A 21,854-nucleotide genomic window follows, 5' to 3' on the forward strand; every position below is an offset into this window, starting at 1 on the left:
GTAACAGATCAGAAACAGATAAGATATCAGCTGAACTGAGAAATCTTGAAGGAAAGAATGTAATAGAAAGAAGTTCACCCTTTATCAAGGGTGGTTATTTTTCCAACATATTTACAAGGCCAAAGAAAAATGGCAGTCTAAGATTGATCTTGGATCTATCAGACCTAAATGAATTTGTGGTTAAACAACACTTTAAGATGGATAATGGATCTATCAGACCTCTGTGATTTGCCTCTTGGCAGAAAATTTTTACATGGCTTCAGTAGACCTCCAAGATGCATACTACTCCATTCCGATTCATTCTGAATTCCGGAAATACTTGCAATTTAATTCACAAGGACAACAGTGGCAATACAAGGCAGTGCCAAATGGGTTAACCACTGCACCCAGATTATTCACTAAGATGTTGAAACCAGTATTCTCTTCACTACGTGAAAAGGGTCATATTGTACTTGGTTATCTTGATGATACAATTCTTATTGGGGACACAAAAGAAAAAGTTGAGTGCAATTAATGCCACTTTGCAGGCATTTTCAGAATTAGGGTTTAAAGTTCACCCAGAAAAATCAGTACTAAAACCAGTACAGGAGCTCCAGTTATTGGGCTTTACCCTCAATACAGTAGACATGACCATTAAACTCCCAGTAGAGAGAGCTCAGAATGTCAGGGAAGAATGTGAAAAGTTACTCATGCAACCAAAACCCACAATTCGACATGTCGCACATGTTATCGGAAAGATAATCTCCACCTTCCCTGCTGTCCAGCATGGACCATTGTTTTATAGGAATATGGAGAAAGAAAAAATAGAAGCCTTGAAAAAGAATAAAGGGCATTATGACAGAATTATGGAGCTATCATGCGAGTCGAAGCAGGAACTAGAATGGTGGATAAGTCATGCAGATAGTGCATTTGCTCCTATCAAAAGGGAAAACCCTAAATTTGAAATCCGCACGGATGCTAGTGGCTATGGATGGGGTGCCACAAATATGCAAGTTCATACAGGGGGAAGGTGGAATCAGTCTGAAAATGAAAAGGCACAAAATAATGAAATTAATTATCTAGAAATCTTGGCCATCGATCTAGGGCTGAGATCCTTTCATGGTAGTACATCCAATGCTCATATCTTAATTAGATCTGATAACACAACAGCAGTGTGCTATGTAAATAACATGGGAGGCATTAAATCCCCAAGTTGTAACAAGCTTTCCATAAAAATTTGGAAATGGTGCATGGAACGAAATATCTGGCTTAGTGCTGCACACCTTCCAGGCAGCCAGAATATTGAAGCAGATTATGAATCACGCAATTTCAATGATAGAACTGAATGGATGCTCAGCAAAAGAGCATACAGAAAAGTCATCCAAAGATTTGGCAGCCCAAAAATTGATATTTTTGCCTCCAGGTTGAATGCACAAACACAAAGATATGTTTCATGGTTACCAGATCCAAATGCAGAATCAGTTGATGCATTCACACTAGACTGGGGAAAGCTAGATTTTTATGCATTCCCTCCCTTCTGCTTATTGGCTAAATGCATTCAAAAGATCAAGTCTGATAGGGCATCGGGCATTTTGGTCGTTCCAAACTGGCCAACACAATCATGGTTCCCATGCCTTAATAGCATCCTTGTGGAGGAACCGTTGCTCCTTAGGAGAGACATTAACCTCCTTAGACAACCTGTAACAAACTTACCTCACCCACTTTATGATCGCCTTGATCTTTTGTGTTGCAGGGTAACAGGGGACCCTTCGAGAATATAGGCTTAGATGAAGGGATCACCGACGTGTTGACAGCATCATTGAGGAAGTCTACTCAACGTCAGTACCAAGTATATTGGACAAAATGGACAAAATTTTGTGAAAGCAGGAAGAAAAGTCCTCTTCGTTCTTCAGTTAACTTTGTGTTAGAATTTTTAGCAGAACTGTTTCATATTGCGAGTTATAGTACAATGAATGCAGCAAGAAGTGCATTATCCTTGTATGTAACGCTGGAGAATAGTGTTCATTCTGTGGGGACACAACCTCTTATCTGTAGGTTTCTTAAAGGGACCTTTAACCTCAGACCTCCGCAAGCACGCTATCAAGACACTTGGGATGTCAGCGTAGCATTGAAATTTCTACGTAGGCTTTCGCCAGTTAAGACGTTAAGTTTAAAGCAGCTTACAGATAAACTTTGCTTATTGTTAGCCTTAGTCTCTGCACAAAGGGTGCAGACGTTACATTTGTTAAACTTAGATAAGATGGAACTGAAACAAAGTTTAGTGAGTTTTCATGTTGATGAACTGCTCAAGCACAGCAGACCAGGTCACCATGGTTTCACTCTGAAGTTGAAGGCATATCCGTCAGATAGGAGGTTGTGTATTGTTAAATATTTACGAGCATATATGGAAAGGACTAATCAGAGGACTAGAGCGACGCTTGTTCATTAGCTATACCAAGCCATATGGCAAAGTTTCATCACAGACCATATCAAGATGGATCAAAGTGACATTAGCAGGCGCCGGGATTGATACTTCAGTGTATAAATCACATTCTACAAGATCGGCTGCAACATCGGCAGCAATCAGAGCAAGTGTGCCTATTTCTAGCATCATGAATCAAGCTGGATGGTCAAGAGAAAAAAACCTTCCAGCAATATTACAATAAACCTCTTGCTGATAGTGAAGAAACTGAATTTTCGCAAGCAATTCTACAACAGTAGTAAAGTTGAAATAAGGTATATACAAATTTGCTTTGTACATGTTCCATACTGTATATCCTTTGTATCTGCACAAACATGTCTTTTTGCAGACAGTGCAACTCAAAATGTGTTCGCTGAGCTACAAAATCTCAATTAGTCTCCTCTCGAGACGAACGAAATAAAATTGAAAGCTCAAACGATAACTTACCAGTTTGAAGTTTGAGCAGAATTTTATGAGGGAGTTGAGTGAGGAGATTAATTGCCCTCCTCTCCCTCCCTCTTGAGAGAAATTAATTTTAATAGTCTGTGGTGACTTTAAGCTAATGTTCGTTCGTATCAGCTGAATTAGGAAGCTGATATTTTAAACAGCGATCACATTTTGATGCTCCGAAGAATGAGTGCGCATGTGCGAGGCGGGATCTCAATTAATCTCCTCACTCAACTCCCTCATAAAATTCTGCTCAAACTTCAAACTGGTAAGTTATCGTTTGAGCTTTCAATTATTCTTATCATTATTATATATTTATATTAAATTTATCAATATAAATGTTCTAGTAGAGAAAGGTGTTCAAATCTACTACATTTTATTTTTATCATCATTTCTCAAGATGTTCCACCATGGTGTATTTCAAAATAATTGAGATGTTTTTTGGTGTTCCTTCCCTACAATAAATGCCATAATTTTATTTCTACATTGTTTATTCATTATTTATAGGTGCATGGATAAAAGGTACCATGTACATCAAAGTACAGTTTGAGGGACAAACATTATCATAATTAATGATATATTTATTTTCTTTTTTTATACTGTGTATATAGATCCGCTCTACTCTTGTTGACTCTATTGCTGCTATACCAGTAGAGTCCATGACATCCCTGAAACAAAGTTCTGCTGCCCTCGCTGTCATTACTCAAAACAAGCAAGAAATTTCTACTGACGTACAGGTGAATGCAATGAAGTATTTGAACTCAATGATAAATGCAAAGGGGGAGGTTCACATAGAGTTAGTCTGACTATAAGTCATGCTAAAGTGTGTACATGTACCTGATATATTTCATACCTAAATCTCGTTGATGATTAAAGGGGAACAAAACCCTAAGAATCAGTCGGCTTGTGTTGAAAGAGAAAAATCAAAGAATAAGATCAAAGAAAGTTTGAGAAAAATCTGACAAATAATAAGAAAGTTATGAGCATTTGAATATTGCAATCACAAACGCTATGGAGATCCTCCCTTTGGCAATGCAACAGATATGTGTGATGTTACATGTGAACAGCTTTTCCTTTGATGGACTATAAAGATACCCCCTAAATGTCTCTTTTTGCTCTTTCTTATGGTGAAACAAACTCTTCATCCATAATATATTATTTGAAAATCTGTATTATAAGCCCTCCTATAGAAAGAATTAATGAGCTACTAATAATGTCATAAAGGAGGCATTTTAAGTGAAATATATACAAAAGCAGTGGGAAAGTTGTTCACATGTGATATCATGCAACTTTTGGCGCATTGGCAATGGGAGGATCTACATTACAATAATGATCTAAACTTCAAATGCTCGTAACTTTCTTATTATTCATTCAATTCTTCTCAAACTTTTGTTGATCTTTTTTTTTTTTTCTGTTTTCACACAAGCTATCTTGTTCCAAAGGTTTCATTTTCCTTTTAGTGATAGCGCAAGGTCCAATGAAAATTATCTAATGTGGTTATGTGTCATATACTTACCAATATGGACCTGGTGTTCTGATATGGATTTTTAAAAATGAATCAATGTAATCTAGTAATTAACCTGCTTTTATGTTTTAGGTCAGATGATGTGATTTATTGTCAGATATTTTTTATCAAGATTTCCTGAATTTACAGGTAAAAGCCGCAAATGCACTGTCTGAAATGACATCCTTTCTGAAAGCTGAATCTGGGTCTCATACTCAAGGTCAAAGTACTATAGAGTCTGCTGGTACCGTTCTGGTTGAGGGGTTGTCGAATATCTTCAGTGCTGCCAAGGAAACTCAAACTCACATTTCTAACAAAACTTCTCCAGTTGAAGCTGAAGATGAGGCAACACCCAATAAGGTGTGTCATTGTCATTTTATTCTTGTTTATTACTATTAATATTATCGTGTTTTTACTATTTGTGTTACTTTTATCATTCATAATATATGCACTGGACTTGATATATTACTATTGCTATCTGGTAATTTGTGTACATTCTATCTCTAATGCTGACCAGGGATGGCATCTCAAAGTGCTTTGTATCTTCTGGAAAAGGCTCTGTAGATATATGAACAATTATCATTAATTATAATTTGATTGTCATTACTATTAAAAGCTTATTATAATCTTGATTGATAAGATCTGGCTGATGGTATTGTAGTAGTATATAGAGGCAGTACATATTGTAGTGATGATATTGGCAGACGTAATGTATGTATTATTAGTTTTATTGTCTCACCTGCAAAGCAAAGTGAGACTAGGCTCCGCTTTTTTGCCGGCGGCCTCAACACCAAATCTTAAGCGAAGGTCATGACCTAGGTCAAAGGTCATTTAGGGTCAATGATCTTCTGCCAAATTGGGGGTAATTGTTGAATTACCATCATCACTTTAAAAGTTTATGGATCTGATTCATGAAACTTGAAACATGAATCAAGTACCACTACACATCCTGTGCAAATTTCATATCGCATGATCAAGGTCAAAGGTCATGTAAGGTCAATTAACTTGCCAAGTTGGGGGTATTTGTTGAATTATCATCATAACTTTGAAAGTTCATTGGTCTAGTTCATAAAACATGGATATAAGAGCAATCAAGTATCACTGAACATCCTGTGCGAGTTTCAGGTCACATGACCTTTAAAGGTGTATAGATATAGTGTATAAAATGTGGATATAGGGGTAATCAAGTACATGTATTGCAAGTTTTAGGTCACATGATCAAGGTCAAATGTCAAAGAATGTAGTATTGTATCATTATATATAAATGGTGTTTTTTTGTGAATAATTATTTAAAGTAGTTTTCAAAGTCAGCACTGCTGCTACATTGAATTGTGTGATGCAGATGGGACCGCCAGAGGCATTCCACTTGTTTAATTCGATTGTCAATAGAATAAAGCTTTATAAATGGTCATGAGGCAAACATGTGTACTAATTCATTACCAACATGCCCTTTGGATGTTACTTATCTGCATTCTCATGATTGAATTTCATGTACATGAGTTGGACTCAATTTTGTTTCTTTTTCAAAATTAAAACTTCCAGAACCTGACCGAAGTTGCCCTATCAGCAATCAATGACATCCAAGATGCAATAGTTGCAGGCAAGATTCCCAGTGAAGAAGCGACCATCATAACATCTCCTACACTTAGCTTAGCAGTGGGGAGTATCAGCAAGGAAAAGCTGGCTGAGACAACCTTTGGAGGTTCAGATGATGATGATGGTATTGGTAGATTTGAAATGCCATCTCAAGAAGGTGTGTTGGATGATACTCTAAGCAACGTTAATGGGACAGTGGTTAGCTTGCAGGTGAGTAGTTAAATCAGCCATGCTAAATGCTCATATCCATCTTTCTGTATTTTTCTTGTGATTGAAAAGAATGAAAATATTGCATTTGGGAGACCTTCAATTTCACTCCTTAGTAATTTTCCTGGCATCGTATCGCAATTTGCTCCACATTTTTTATTACTGCTACAGAAAAATGTCTTTTTTACATAGAATTGTACAAAAATTCTCGGACACAATCATGTTGAGTGTGGATAGAAAAAAAATTGTTATTTTGAATGTATTCTCTCACAATTGCAAAAGAAATGAAGAATATAATGTATATTTCTTCTCTTACCCCTTCAGTCAAAATCCTGTTTGGTTTTCCTTTGTGCTGTCTTCATTAGATATGAAGCCATTGAAAATTCAGAAAGGCTTAAAGGATGATAAAATAATAAAAATAATGATTATATAAAAGCAATTTCTATGAAGCAGAGTATGTAAGGACACCAATTATTGTCATCATTATCCCATTCGTAATGATACATTTTAAATTTGTTAAAAACTTGAGGGAAACTTCTCTCTCATTTTCATGTCCAGTTATATTTTTCGTATACCCTGGGTGTATATAACTAAAATAATGGCACAATATAGATCTAGATATTACTGATTGTTATAAATGAAGCATTTTGGCCAAGCGGATTAGTCTTCTGACTTTGAAACAGAGGGTCGTGGGTTCGATTCCCAGCCATGGCGTAATTTCCTTCAGCTAGAAATTTATCCATATTGTGCTGCACTCAACCCAGGTGAGGTGATTGGGTACCCAGCAGGATTAACTCTGAAGGCAGCTCAAGCTAAAGCCAGGGGAATAATAATAACGTCATGCCTCGGAATAGAATATTTCTAGATAACTATATAAATGCCTATTTAACAGCACGTAAAGGGATGACAATATATGCACGGAATGCATACCAAACGGATCTTGTCCCTATATGAAATTATTGTATGAGATAATTGATTTTTCAAAGGTTTTTAACTTTGCATCATACAATATGCAATCCAGCAACCTGAAAATTCTCTTCCTTTGATAAATGTACAAAGATAATAAAGATTACCCCAACATATACTCTCAAGAATGTTGCTAATTTGCAAATAAAACCACACATCATCATGTTCATGAAATCATTGGTAAACAAATTATAATTTCCTCCTATTCAAGCCACTTCATTTATTATCTATTGCCCATGTCGGATGGCATTTGCATTAATGAGTCAGAAAGAAAAGAATCAAGGGTATTTGTATTCCAGTTCATTGTGACTTAGCCGTGAACCAGAATAGCCTGGTGGTTGAGTCGCTGCCCGGCAAGCAGTAGATGGCAAGTTTGAATCCCACTGGTTACAATTTTTTCTGACTTATGATTTTCATTACAGATCGAGCATGCAATCTTTAACACATAGGAGTAATGTCGGAAAATTTTTGTTTACAAATTATTGGTAAACTACTATGAAATTGCGTTTGAATGCACATATTGCATCATCTTTGCTCCATTGCAGACATCAGCTCTGAGATGGAACCCTTTCAGTTGGGGAGCTGGTGGTGATTCCCTGAACTCTAGTATCATTGGAATACAGTTGAAAGTGGATAACAATGCATTACAAGGTAAAAAAAATAATTGCAAATTAGCTCTCATTATCTGATGATAAAGGCTAGAATTATTTGCTATGGATAATCTTCTGGTGAGTGTTTTATAAAGCGGTTTCTTAGTTACAAATGACTTTACATTCTATTGATGATCCTTTCTTTGGAGACAATAAACAATATTGATAATTTGGGGTTTATGATATATACTAATGGAAAGGGTCACCAGTCATGCGTAACTTACAAACAATAGTTTAAAAGAGTCTCCAGGTACTCTCCTATCTCTAAATATTACTGTTAGATATAGAATGTATATTTCATTGATTGAACCAATTGGCTTGCTCTATTTTTAACAAAGGCAGAATTAACTAACTAGAGGAGAAATTATGACAACACTGGCATTCTTTGTTATAGAAACTGTGTATAATTCAAATGGTAGGTCTTTAATTCTGATATGTTAGAATATATGTTATTTTTTGCTAAATTGTTTTGTATTTTGAATATTCATACCTATCATAAAGATCAACAACAACGAACAAAAAATTATATATTTTTAATGAGGCCCCTTTTTACAAAGATAGTTTCAATTCTACCATGGTACAAAACCGTGGACTATGCAGATTTCTTGTGCCTAACAATCATTTTCTTTTTTTGATTTGGTTAGTACCATTTCGTGGTACAGCATATACATGTATAGTCATATTTTGTTAACCTACAGTCAAAGACCTGTCTGATGACATCAGTGTGTACCTACCAGTAGAAGAACCCTTTATAGGTGACCCAATGGTTGTCCATATCACCAAGGAGTTCTCCGCATCTATCTCTGTCAACCAATCATCGCTCCCAGAGGACGGGGCCTTACACCTTAGAGTCTTAGCTGAGAATGAACCCTTAGTAGTCCTTACAGTCTGCATTACCAATATTACTATCAATGAGACCAGCTGTGTTGGTAATGCTACTGTGGTACGTGCCACCAATGAGGATAGTGTTGTGAATTTTACATGGAGCATCTCTGTAGCTGACCTAAAAGGTGAGTTCTTAGACTGAACCAATCAATTAAAAAATGTTCTTAACAGTTGTTCCATGTCATTATACCGGATTCAAGGCAGAATCTTCAAATATTGTTTACAGAAAATTACGGTCTCTAGAATCCTTAAATAAATTGACAATTACTCCTTGACATCATCCAGACAGTCTTTATATATTTCATTTTGGGATCAATACTGTGAATTCTCAACTTGAATTAATGTTAGACCTTAATAAATCAAGCAACCTAACTAATTTGTGAAACAATGCCATGCGTGATCTTTAAATATTATGTTGTAGCCAGAGTTTGAAATCATAGGTAATTGAATTGATCTGTAAAGATCTAACTCATTTGTATGCATATTACATTGGTCTATACTTGTCCACTATGTACATTGTAGCCTTTTTTTCCCCTTTTTTTGTGGATCTTCAGTTGCAGATGGTATAATGATAAGTCTGTATGATGGTATAGATGAACCTCTCTATGTACATGACAACATCACACTCTCTGTTTTCATGCATACATCACAATGTACTTTTTGGAATGAAGATGAAGAGTCATGGGACAGCACAGGGTGTAAGGTATGGTACTGAAATAAATTTTTGTGGAAAATTGTGGAAATCTTCTGAGATTTTTACAAATTTGTTCAATCTGTCTCACTTAGAAGTTTTATGTGATTCACATTTCAAACAATGCAAACAATTGCACATATTTTCAGTTTTGTAATTTCTAATTTAATTTCTTATTACAATGTGGAAAATTCATCCAAATAGTAGAGAACCATTTTTTGTCTCACCTGCGAAGCAAAGTGAGACTATAGGCGCCGCTTTTCCGACGGCGACGGCGGCGGCGTCAACATCAAATCTTAACCTGAGGTTAAGTTTTTGAAATGACATCATAACTTAGAAAGTATATGGACCTAGTTAATAAAACTTGGCCATAAGGTTAATCAAGTATTACTGAACATCCTATTAGAGTTTCATGTCACATGACCAAGGTCAAAGGTCATTTAGGGTCAATGAACTTAGACCATGTTGGAGGAATCAACATTGAAATCTTAACCTGAGGTTAAGTTTTTGAAATGTCATCATAACTTAGAAAATATATGGACCTAGTTCATGAAACTTGGACATAAGGCTAATCAAGTATCAATGAACATCCTGCATGAGTTTCACGTCACATGACCAAGGTCAAAGGTCATTTAGGGTCAATGAACTTTGGACGAAGTGGGGATATCTGTTGAATTCCCATCATAACTTTGAAAGTTTATGGATCTGATTCATGAAACTTGGACATAATAGTAATCAAGCATCACTGAACATTTTGTGCAAGTTTCAGGTCACATGATCAAGGTCAAAGGTCATTTAGGGTCAATGAACTTTGGCCGAATTGGGGATATCTGTTGAATTCCCATCATAACTTTGAAAGTTTATGGATCTGATTCATGAAACTTGGACATAATAGTAATCAAGCATCACTGAACATTTTGTGCAAGTTTCAGGTCTCATGATTAAGGTCAAAGGTCATTTAGGGTCAATGAACTTTGGCCGAATCGGGGGTATCTGTTGAATTACCATCATAACTTTGAAAGTTTATTGGTCTAGTTCGTTAAACTTGGACATTAGAGTAATCAAGTATCACTGAACATCCTGTGCGCGTTTCACGTCACATGTCCAAGGTCAAAGGTCAATGAACTTTAGCCGAATTGGGTGTATCTGTTGAATTACCATCATAACTTTGAAAGTTTATGGATCTGATTCATGAAACTTGTACATAAGAGTAATCAAGTATCACTGAACATCCTGTTCCAGTTTCAGGTCACATGATCAAGGTCAAAGGTCATGTAAGGTCAATGAACTTTGGCCATGTTGGGGTTTTTCGTTGAATAACCATCATATCTCTGTAAGTTTATTGGTCTAGTTCATAAAAAGAGGACATAAGAGTAACCATGTATCACTGAACATCTTGTGCGAGTTAGAGTAGTATGCAAAGTCAGCACTGCTGCTATATTGAACCGCGTGATGCAGGTGAGACGGCCAGAGGCATTCCACTTGTTTCTGTATTGCTGCCAGTATTCCAAACTTTGTGTGTGTGTGTCTTTTATGTTACATCTTAAAAAAGAATTGAATTGAGATTTTAACAAAGGTTTTCCAGCTAGTTAGTTCTTTAACTTGTGCCAATTATCTTTCTTCATACCATTCTCCTGAATGTTCTTACCAGGTCGGTCCTCTCTCTAAGCCCTCGTCAACCCACTGTCTCTGCAATCATCTGACCTTCTTTGGGTCATCACTCTTTGTTCCACCAAACAAGATCAATATCTTCCAGGATGCTAAGTTATTCCTGACCTTTGTGGATAACCCCATTGTCGTCAGCTTTGTGATGTGTATTCTGGCAGGCTTTGTCTTAGTGGCGGTATGGGCGAGGAGGAAGGATAAACGAGATGCGGCAAGAGTAAGTGTAACATACCACCAAAATCTTCATTTAAAAATCTCACATTAGAAGAACTACATTGTTACGTAGGTTGTCCAGGGGAGCATTTCATGAAAGTTCTTGTCAGACATTTTATCTGACAAGTCCCATTTTATCCGACAGTTACCATAGTAAAATTTCTACTCGGTCAATGAAAATCTGGGAACCATTTTATAAACATTTTTTGTCCAACAAGTTGTCAGATATGACATCTTTCCTTGATTTTGATTGGCTGAGAAGCACTCTTACTATGGTAACTGTCGGATAAGATGGAAGTTTTCGACAAGTCCTTTCATCAAACGCTCCTCAGAAAGAAGATGTCAGATCTGGTCGGACAAAAATATTTATGAAACACTCCTCAGATCATATACTGTATTTTGCATGTATGTATGAACTAGTATGCATGTGTAGGGGGTGTCGTGTATGATGTTTGCAGCGTAAAATGCAACTTGAAACATAAATGTGCACTATAACCCATATGTAGCTGTTACTCTGTATTTCAGTGTATCAATATTTTTCTTTTATTTGTTAGTATCTAATTTTTTTCTTTTCTGTCTTTTTTTTGCCTTGCATGTGTGTTGAATACTAAACTCAAATAAACTCATCAAAGTGCAACTATACTAGTATATTATTATCATTATATTGTTTAGCTTTTTATATTTTGTGGTTATTGATCAGGCTGCAGTCACTGTGTTGGATGACAATGACCCATTCCATCATTACCGTTATGATGTCACCATAGTCACAGGGATGCGCCGTGGTTCAGGCACAACAGCAACTGTTACACTAACTCTGATGGGCAAGAATGGTCGCAGCGATCCACACGTCCTGCATGACAGGTTCTCACCTGTCTTGACCAGAGGTTCGACAGATTCGTTCTTGTTGACCACTGCAGAAGGTCTCGGAGAAATTCAATCTTTAAGGCTGTGGCATAACAATGCTGGCACTAGTCCTCACTGGTAGGTGATTCATGCAAAGTTTGAAGGGCATTGGCGTACATTCTTTTGGGTGGTTGGGAAGTCTGTTGCAATTATTGATGACAATTATTTCCTCAGTTTTTACCAAATGCTCATGAGACTCTGCAACTATTTTTGTCATGGAGTGAAGACATGCATGATATATCTTTTTAATGTGTTGGGAAAGCGCATTGGCATGTTAATGGCACATTGATAATAAATGCGGAAAAACTGTGCAGAGCAATTTCTGACACAGTTTTTTTACTTATGCTCGTGAGATTTATTCTGAGGATTGTTCCACATCAATTCACATCAATGAAAATGTACACAAGTTTTCCTTTAAACTTTCCATCTTAATTTTCAAAGAAAGAATCTATTCTTTAAAGAATAATGTTTTACTCATAGTTTTTGGATTTTAGATCATGAGGTTACCAGAATCATGAGCCAATGAGAATTTCATATGGAAACAAGATTTAATGAAATTAACACCTGCAGTTAATTTAATTATATCCCAAAGGTATGTGAGCCATTGCGTAGTCCATGATCTGGAGAGTGACGAGCGCTACTACTTCATCTGCAACAGTTGGATGATGATTGGAGGTGGAGGGGTTGGTCTTGACAACACCTTCCATATTGCATCATCCAAAGACTTGCACAAGTTTGGACACCTGTTCACTGCCAGGACTGTACGTGATCTGCGTGATGGCCATCTGTGGTTGTCTGTTCTGATGCGTCCAAAGCACAGTAACTTTACCTGTCTGCAGCGAGCATTCTGTTGCCTGTCCCTTCTCATGTGCTCTATGATGACAAGCATTATGTTCTATGGAATCCCAAATGATCCAGCCGATCAGGTCATGGACTTTGGCACTTTTAGAATTACCATCAAAGAGATCATCATCGGCATTGAGAGCTCTCTAATCTCCTTCCCAATCAATCTCCTCATTGTGCAGATCTTCAGACACATCAGGCCAAGTATCAAACTTCGAACAGCTGCTAACAAAGAAAAATACATGGTAAAACTGAAGCCCGAAATTGCCCATTCACTTTCAAGTATTGACTTGACCAAGAAGGAAGATTCGGAAAGGGAGTCTGCTGATGATAAATTGACATTAAAAAGCCTGACAAAATCCGTCCAACATAAAGACAGAGAAGTCTCTTCCCAACAATCACCAGAAAGGACTTCTCGTCATTGGGTTGGTGGAGGTGATAGTTCTTCCACATCTTCCAAAGATAACAACCCTCTAAACGCCTCATCTGCTTCTTCTACCACTTCTCTGCCATCATGCATTTCTTTGAATAGTACGCTGTTCCACCAGGAGATGGACGACTTTGTCCTTCGATCTGTCTCTGCAGTCATGAAAGAATGGGGAAGTGACAAGAGTTCAAAGCGTGTAGAGGTATTTGGACACGGAGGGCTAGAGAAAGTCGATAGAATACGGAGTGAAACTACTGACGACACAACCACTCAGTCAGTCAAACAAATACCTAATTGCGTGAAAGAGGGAATTGAAGAAAATAGCCGTGACTACGATTCTGATCTCATGGGAAAGAAATGTGATGGTTTCACCCATAACTTCTACCTGTACTCACGGTTGATGGAAATGGTCAAGGATCTATCAGTCATATCTTCAGACAGGTTCTATGACCCTGAAGAACACAAACAAGCTATGAGGGAAGCCCAGACCATCGTCATGACAGCATTGGATATTGAGACACCTCCCATATCACCTGATGAGTCTCTGCTATCAGATTCTGTGGTAGAAGGAAAGATTAAGCTGAAACAGAGAACCAGGGTGAATATATGTATTGATTTGTTAACAATATTGTTTAGTGTCAAATGTGAAGAATGATTTCTTCAACATCAAAGGCTATTGCCTGATGTATTTCATGTACGATCTGTATGTTGTCTTATATTATTCATGCCATTATAAATTACACCTGCTACTAGGTTACTGACATATTAACAAAATTACCATAATTGTTACGTTTTTACCACACATGGAGATAAATCATATGTGACTAAAAAATAATAACCCCAACTTGATTTCAGTCACTCAGAAGCACGGTATTGGGATGTGTGTTTGACATTTAGGGATTGCATTCAAATAACCATAACAGAAAAATGTAAGACAATTCAAGTAGAAAGAAAATATTAAGCTGTGACTGCTGAAAAAGAAAATTTGTGACAAGTGATGAATGTAAATGAAAAACCATTTTTTGTCTTCTTTTCTTTTATGCCATTTTTTTGCAGGGTCTTCCACCTGCATGCGTGTACATTGCATGGTTGTTGGTGTTTGCAACCGTGGTCGCTTCTTCTTACATCACAATGCTTTATGGCCTCAAATATGGCAAACAAACAAGCATCGACTGGTTGATCTCTCTGTTTATAGCTACCTTTCAGAGCATCTTCATCACACAGCCCATCAAGGTTCTGTTCCTTGCAATCTTTGTTTCACTTATCTTCAAGCAGATTGAACCAGAAGAAGACTTCAGTGATGACATTGAGGAACTCCAAGTAGGTAAGCATTACATAGGTGTACGGTAAGAAAAGTATTTCTTTACACTATACTGAACAGTAATTGATTAGTGTAAAAAACTTCAAAATCTTCAAGATTGACCTAACCTTTGGGATGTAATTGTCTTGCAAGTCTCTAACTTAGTTTGAATATAACAACCTAAAAGTATATATTAGATGCCTTGAGGCATTACGTCAAACCCCCGTTTAGAGAAAGACCCCAGTTCAGACTGCAAACTGCGGTATTAGACCCCAAATTGTATTTGAGATCCCTGGGGGCCATTTCATAAAGCTGTTCGTAAGTTAAGAGCAACTTTAAAAACGACTGGTGATCATCGCCAATGGTGTGTACCATTTACCGCAAGACAGGATCACCAGTCACTCTTAACTTAAGAACAGCTTTATGAAACACCCGCCTGATCAATCCCGCTTGGCCAGGTAATCCCTGCTATCTCAATTTCACCTCCACAGGCCAAATTATGACCATTGAGCCAGGGACAAAATGATAAACAACAGCTGTGCTATTACGTAAGACTTCTCTGCCTGTAGTAGGACCTTCAGAATGAAATTATTGTATTCGATATTTAATCACGTTTTCAAAGGTATATTGTATTCAGAAATTCAATGTTAGTCCATTTTAAATTTCGAACGAAGAAAATCGACCTCGAAATAAGGAAAGTAAGTGAATAAAAAATGGCGGCATGCTTTGCCAGGACCAGGCTCGGGCTGTTATGTTATCTTCGGACCGAGGTCAAGAAACAGGTGTTTTGATACTTACTTGGGCAGTAGGGTTTATCGTACAGGAGAAGAGAATTGATTGAGAAAAACCATGGAGTAGGTCCATGGAAAATCATTCAGTTTGCTATATGTTTTCGTGTATTATGGTTATTTGATTAATCTTTTTTTTTTCTTTCCTTTGGCATGTGTGTGTGACTCGTCTTACACTATTACTTGTATGTGTTCTTAATATATATAAGTTGATTATGCCAAATAAATGATGATAATGATAATACTGATAATTTGTTTCTATCATTTTCAGATGATGCTACTCAGACTCGCAGAGCACTTCAGAAACGGAGGAACACCATCGCCCATTACCATCCCCCAGCTACCTCCACCATAAACTCCCACCTGAAGAACAAGCAATTGCAGGCTCGCATGTATTCCCTGCTGTGGCAGATTGCTGGTTTCTTATGTTTCTTCTATCTGCTCATCACTATCACATACAGTCAGAGAGATAGGCAGGCGTACTGGATGACCAGAGGTACAAAGGGACTCTTCTTCCATCACAAGAATAAAGACTATGCATTGGTGAGTCTAATTTTACTAGAAAGTATTTTGTTACATTCACCATGTATGATCAGCTTGCTTATAACTTGATTTTGTTTTTGTCTCGCCTGCGTAGCGGAGCGAGACGTAGGTATCACTATTTCCAGCGGCGGCGGCGTCATCAACAATTGTGTTGTACACCAAATAACTTTCTACAGCTTCGAGGTGGGATCACCAAATTCATACCAGAGGTCCATCTCCTGAAGGCATAGGTCAAGTTCGGATATGAGTCGATTCGAATCATATCAAAGGTCAAAGGTCATTGAACTTTCCATGACTGGCACAATTGTGTTGTACACCCAATAACTTTCTATAGCTTTGAGGTGGGATCACCAAATTCATACCAGAGGTCCATCTCCTGAAAGCACAGGTCAAGTTCGAATTTGAATGAGGTCAAAGGTCAATGAACTTTCCATGACTGGCACTGTGCTGTGCTGTACACACAATAACTTTCTATATCATTGAGGTAGGATTGCCATATTTATACAAGAGGTCCATCTTTTGAAGGTGCAGGTCAAGTTTGAATGGGAGTTCAATTTCATTAAGGTCAAAGTTCAATGAACTTTCCAGGACTGGCACTGTGCTGTGTTGTACACATAATAACTTTTTATTTCTTCAAGGTAGGATTGCCAAATTCATACAAGAGGTCCATCTCTTGAAGGTGCAGGTCAAGTTTGAATGTGAGTTGAATTTGATTAAGGTCAAAGGTCAATGAGCTTTCCATGACTGGCACTGTGCTGTGTTGTACACACAATAACTTTCTATAGCTTCGAAACAGGTATTAAAGATATCTGACTGGTACTGTATGTTCGGATGCTTTTTGCATCTGTTCCACTAATGGCATGACCTTTTCTGTTTGTTCCACTAATGACATGACCTATAGTTTTGACATGCAGTCTCTTCATGACTGCAATATGCAGGCGAGACAACGCTTGGCGTTTGCCTTGTTCTTTTATTGTTAAAGGGTTGTCTTTGAAAACATTTGTAGCCTTGGGAAATTATATACAGTATGACTGTAGAAAAGTCTTTGGAAACCATTTATACATGATTGTTTTATCGTTTTTTAAACTGATAATTGATTCATGCATTCAGAAATAAGGCTTACTTGCTATGACATGGTTTGTCAACTTTGTTGAGAATTGGTAGGTGTAGAAGTAAACATTAGCTATTATTGTGTAATATTTTAAACTAGAGTTTTCAATCATGACATTATTTGTATTTGTAAATTCAAATTTACTTGTGTCATTTAATCATAAAAGATTAAACAAAATGGGCAACTTCATTCAAATATTGATGAGCTTTACAAGTTGTTGGTGATTAAAGATGTATGAAATGAAAGGAATTAAAAGCCCACTTGATTCCTTAATAGTTTTTTAATTATATTTTAAAGATGAATGACTTCCGTAGTTTCCTGACGTGGGCTAACTCAACACTCCTGCCTGGTCTTCTTAGTGAGGATAGATGGGGAGCCGAGAAGCAATCCACATTGATTGGTGGGGGTCTGAGACTAAGGCAAATCAGGGTTAAACCAAGTAAGTCATGTAGTAAGAGTCTTCATCTCATTTGAGACGGATAGAAAAGTGAAGTGATATAAGAAGCTGGAACATGCTTTTAATCAAAAGTTCCTGACTGATTGAATGATGATGTACAGTACAAAATTAGTGCCTTATATCATTAAAATGCAACTTTAGAAATGTTCATTTCACACTGCGTCCTCGCTTTCATTTTCACTTTCTTTTTTGCTTTGTAGGTTCCTGTAAAACTCACCCCTTGTTCGTAGACGTGATCAATGACTGCCGAGCCCCTTTTACTTCGGATTCAGCGGACAGGGAATTATACAATGCATCTTGGAGTCAGCCCATAGTTAACACATCTGCCTTCTTGAACTCATCTCAGACAGTGGAAGAGTGGAGTCTTTCCAACTACTCTCCCTGGCACTTCTACCCAGACAGATCTACAGGAATGTGGGGCCACACAATGGTCCTTCCAAACAGTGGCTACATCTGGGTACTGGGCACCAACTACGAAGAGGCTGTGAATTCCTTGGCAGAGATGGTGAATGCCCGATGGTTGGATGCCCGCACCAGAGCGCTCTTTGCAGAGTGGACAGCATACAATGCAAACACCAATCTTTTCTGTGTAGTTACATTCCTCATGGAGACCCCCGCATCTGGCGGAATGCTGAAGCTCCCCGAGGTACAAGCAGTTAGGCTGCATCGTTACGCTGCAAACTATAAACTCTTTGTCATCATCTGTGAAATCCTCTTTGTTTTGGCCCTCTTCTTTGTCATGTATCGAGAGTACCTCAGGTACAAGCCCATCGGTATCAGAAAGTACCTCAGTGACAAATGGAACTTGTTGGAAATTGCCATCATTGTCAACTGCTATGTATCTGCAGGATTATACACCTACCGTTACATTATCACCAAGCAGCTCTTCCAGGAAATGAGAGATGAATCAGTTCGCTTTGTAAGTTTCCGTTCTGCAGCTAGCAGTGACAATGCTCTAGGATATAGCTTTGCAGTTATCATCATCCTTAGCTGTGTCAAGTTTCTTTATCTCTTGCGTCTCAACCCTCGCATGTATCTTCTCACTGCTGTCATGTCTGACTGCTACCATGAGGTCACTGCATTCAGCTTTCTGCTCTTAGTCCTAGTACTTAGCTTTGCCTTTCCCATGTCTATCACCTTTGGTAGCCTTCCGGACTATCGTGATATCACCAAATCAGCAATCACTCTCTTCAACACACTTCCAGGTAACTTTGTCTATGATGACTTGATGTCCGTTAATCGAACGATTGGTCCGCTTACTCTTCTGATATTCCAGTACTGGGGCTTTTATCTATTTTTAGATCTTTTGATATCTGCCCTCAATGAAAGCATGGTGACCATCAGGAGAAATCCTCCTCCACCTTCAGGGAACAGAATGATAGGTCTTCTGCTTTTGTCAAAGATATTCTCTTTGCTGGGTATCCCAGGAAGGTTTCACATAGGACTGGATTAGAAAAATATAAAGCAAAAAACTGCAGTAATTTATGTTCATTTGTTTTAAACTTAGATATCATGTTGTGCCGTTATTATATATGTTATTGATAATGAAATTGACAATGATTTCTTATTCTCTTACTATCAGAATTACATTTTTTAGATGCAGTTTCAGAAAAACTTGTCAATTAATTGCTAGTTGTTAAACAACTTTTGTAAAAGAATTACAAACATGATTAATTTTATTGTTTTTATTTTATTGTTCACTAGTTTGAGTAAGATCAGTAAGATTTAATAAATCTTCATTACAAATATAGAATTTTGTTGCCCCTTCCAGATACAATTTGTTCTTATTATATTTTTGCATCTGCCCTCTAAAACTTGCGTCTGCCTTTCCCATTTCCAATCTTGCAAGAACTATACTACAAAAAAACAGTTTGCTGGGTTAATTTCACAATAATTTCTGTTTGCATAGAGAAGGGACAATTTTCTGAATAATTTGAGGATAAAGAGGTCAAAGGTATACCTGGTTTGTTCTCACAATGATTAAACAAACTTTTAATTGGTCAACATCTAACTCTGATCATAAATGCATACGAGGCAGGTGATGATTTGAATAGTGTTGGAGGTATAGAAGTGTCAAAAGGACAGTTACTCGCATCTTACATAATGCAAAACTATATTATGGACTTTAACACAAGTCTCGTAACATCAATCGCCCTATACTGTACCATTGAATGGATCAAATCCATGCATAGCCTACTGAAGGATATCAAATTATGAAGAGATTTTTTTTAATGATGTGATTATCTTGAAATAGCCTTGCTATAAATTTCAATTGTGTGTAGTAAAAAATTAACCCCCGATAGAACGTCCGTCTTCTTGCCCATTTACTCTGTAAAGCTTGTCTTCTGCTTGAAAAGTATTGAGTAATATACTAATAATGATATTTGGTACTTTCATGTTAGTCATACTCCTGGCACTTCGCAATTATTACCTCAGCTTTATCATAGCTACCAATAATAAAAAGACTTGTTATTTATAAACAGAAGCTGGTACAATTCTAAGAATTTAAAACGTAATCCAACCATATGGTAATAAATGTGTGAAGGTAGAAAATAAGATTTTTTTTCATATTGCAAACTGGCCATTCGGTGAGAAGGTAATTGCAATTGCTGGAAACAATTATCCATCATTTTGCATATTGAATAAATAGTATCAGTGATTGTCTTCTCTCTGTGGTTATCCAAATTATAAAGTGAACTAGATAACACAATTTTTTTTATTAGAGAAGAATATCATTCTGAGAAGAAATTTTGAAAAAGATATTAGTCTTTTGTGTATTAAACAAATGGAGCTGTCCATGCTCTCTATCACAATGACAGGCTGGGCTAAAACTTTGAACACTATTTCAATTGACACCCATTGTTTGGATTGTGCCTTTCATATTGATAATCACTGTTTTTGTTTTAAATTTTGACAAGAATGATTTAAGGTATATTGTGTTATATTTGGAAGTGTTATATTAGGAGTGGGCTATACATGGGTCAAAAATACTTTTTTTGTAATTTCAATATGGGAACAGTTTTTTTTTTATTCCTTGTAATGTATCTCAACATGAAATGACAATATTTTTTGTCTTGGGTCCGAGAAAAAAGTGTACCGGGCCAAAATGGCCGCCAAAACCACCCAAAATCACAGTTTTGGCCACAACTTCTTTATTTGGTGGTCTTTTTCTTTGGTTTTGGGGTCTATTCATATGTATTTGGGGGCAGGCAATTTGTTTTTCCTATAATTAGTTCTTTTAAACCATTATTTGTAGAGTTAAAAGGTAATTATACCTAAATTTTTCAATTTTTATAGCCTTTTTTCAGCCAAAAAGTAGATTTTATCGTCCTGGGGTTCTTGGATACTAGATAGTACGAGGTCAACAATAGCAAGCAGCTTTATAGAGCTATATCACTTTTATTCCTCTATTATGGGTTTTACCGATATTTGTGAAATCTATCTTAAATTTTAAAAAATGTTAATTATCCATAGGGGCTATACAGTACACAATGTACTGTACATACTGCACTGCATAAATGCATTGGCCACCATGACAAGGCATGTATAAACTATAGTGTTATGTAGAAATGAGCTCTTAGGTTTAGAATTAGATGCCTCAGAAATCAAAGATATTTTTTGTCTCAGAAACTGCGGACATATTTTGTCAAATATGCTTATTCAGGGGGTGGAGAAAGGTTATTAACCCCACATCATGGCATTTACACTGTAAATATTCTGGTCCATGTTGCATAAAAATTTACCATGATGTTAACTTAATGGTAACTTACATGGAATCCTTGGTTCTGATTGGCTGTTGATCAACGTTACCATGATTATATAGTTACCTGGCCCCATAAACCTAGGCCAGTTAGACACCACAACCAGGTAAAAAAAAGCCTCCAAATGAAAAAGATATGGCTACATGTAGATATGTGATGTACGTATACAATGTATGATATGTGATATTTTATGTGCAAATGCTGGTTTCATCATGTACATCAACTGACAAGCAATCAAATTCACAATTCACAATCTAATTTTAAACCTTAAGAGCTTATTTCCATGACACTATAGTTTACATGTATATACAGGCCTTGTCATATGTCATGGTGGTCAATGCATGGAAATATGCAGTGTAGTATGTACAGTAACAGTACATTGTATACTGTACATTGTATACTGTACATTGTATTGCCCCTATGGATAATTAACATTTTTTTATTTAATAAGATATAT

The 21,854-nt window shown here is 36.9% G+C and overlaps 1 protein-coding gene across 1 annotated transcript in view; it reads left to right on the forward strand.

Annotated features, from left to right (window-relative positions):
* The window catches only part of LOC121407780 (polycystic kidney disease protein 1-like 2), a 54,784-nt gene extending 34,839 nt beyond the window's left edge, over positions 1-19,945 (forward strand). The window contains exons 15-27 of the mRNA XM_041598977.1: positions 3,499-3,624; positions 4,542-4,751; positions 5,934-6,197; positions 7,706-7,811; positions 8,509-8,820; positions 9,250-9,398; positions 11,038-11,268; positions 11,965-12,245; positions 12,760-14,035; positions 14,494-14,761; positions 15,797-16,068; positions 17,477-17,618; positions 17,837-19,945. Of these exons, the coding sequence (XP_041454911.1) occupies positions 3,499-3,624; positions 4,542-4,751; positions 5,934-6,197; positions 7,706-7,811; positions 8,509-8,820; positions 9,250-9,398; positions 11,038-11,268; positions 11,965-12,245; positions 12,760-14,035; positions 14,494-14,761; positions 15,797-16,068; positions 17,477-17,618; positions 17,837-19,089 (4,890 nt within the window). The 3' untranslated portion in view covers positions 19,090-19,945. The remainder of the gene's footprint in view (positions 1-3,498; positions 3,625-4,541; positions 4,752-5,933; positions 6,198-7,705; positions 7,812-8,508; positions 8,821-9,249; positions 9,399-11,037; positions 11,269-11,964; positions 12,246-12,759; positions 14,036-14,493; positions 14,762-15,796; positions 16,069-17,476; positions 17,619-17,836) is intronic.
* Positions 19,946-21,854: the final 1,909 nt, after the last annotated feature.

This window comes from Lytechinus variegatus, chromosome 2 (genome assembly GCF_018143015.1).
Source record: "Lytechinus variegatus isolate NC3 chromosome 2, Lvar_3.0, whole genome shotgun sequence".
In the NCBI taxonomy this organism is placed as follows: domain Eukaryota; kingdom Metazoa; phylum Echinodermata; class Echinoidea; order Temnopleuroida; family Toxopneustidae; genus Lytechinus; species Lytechinus variegatus.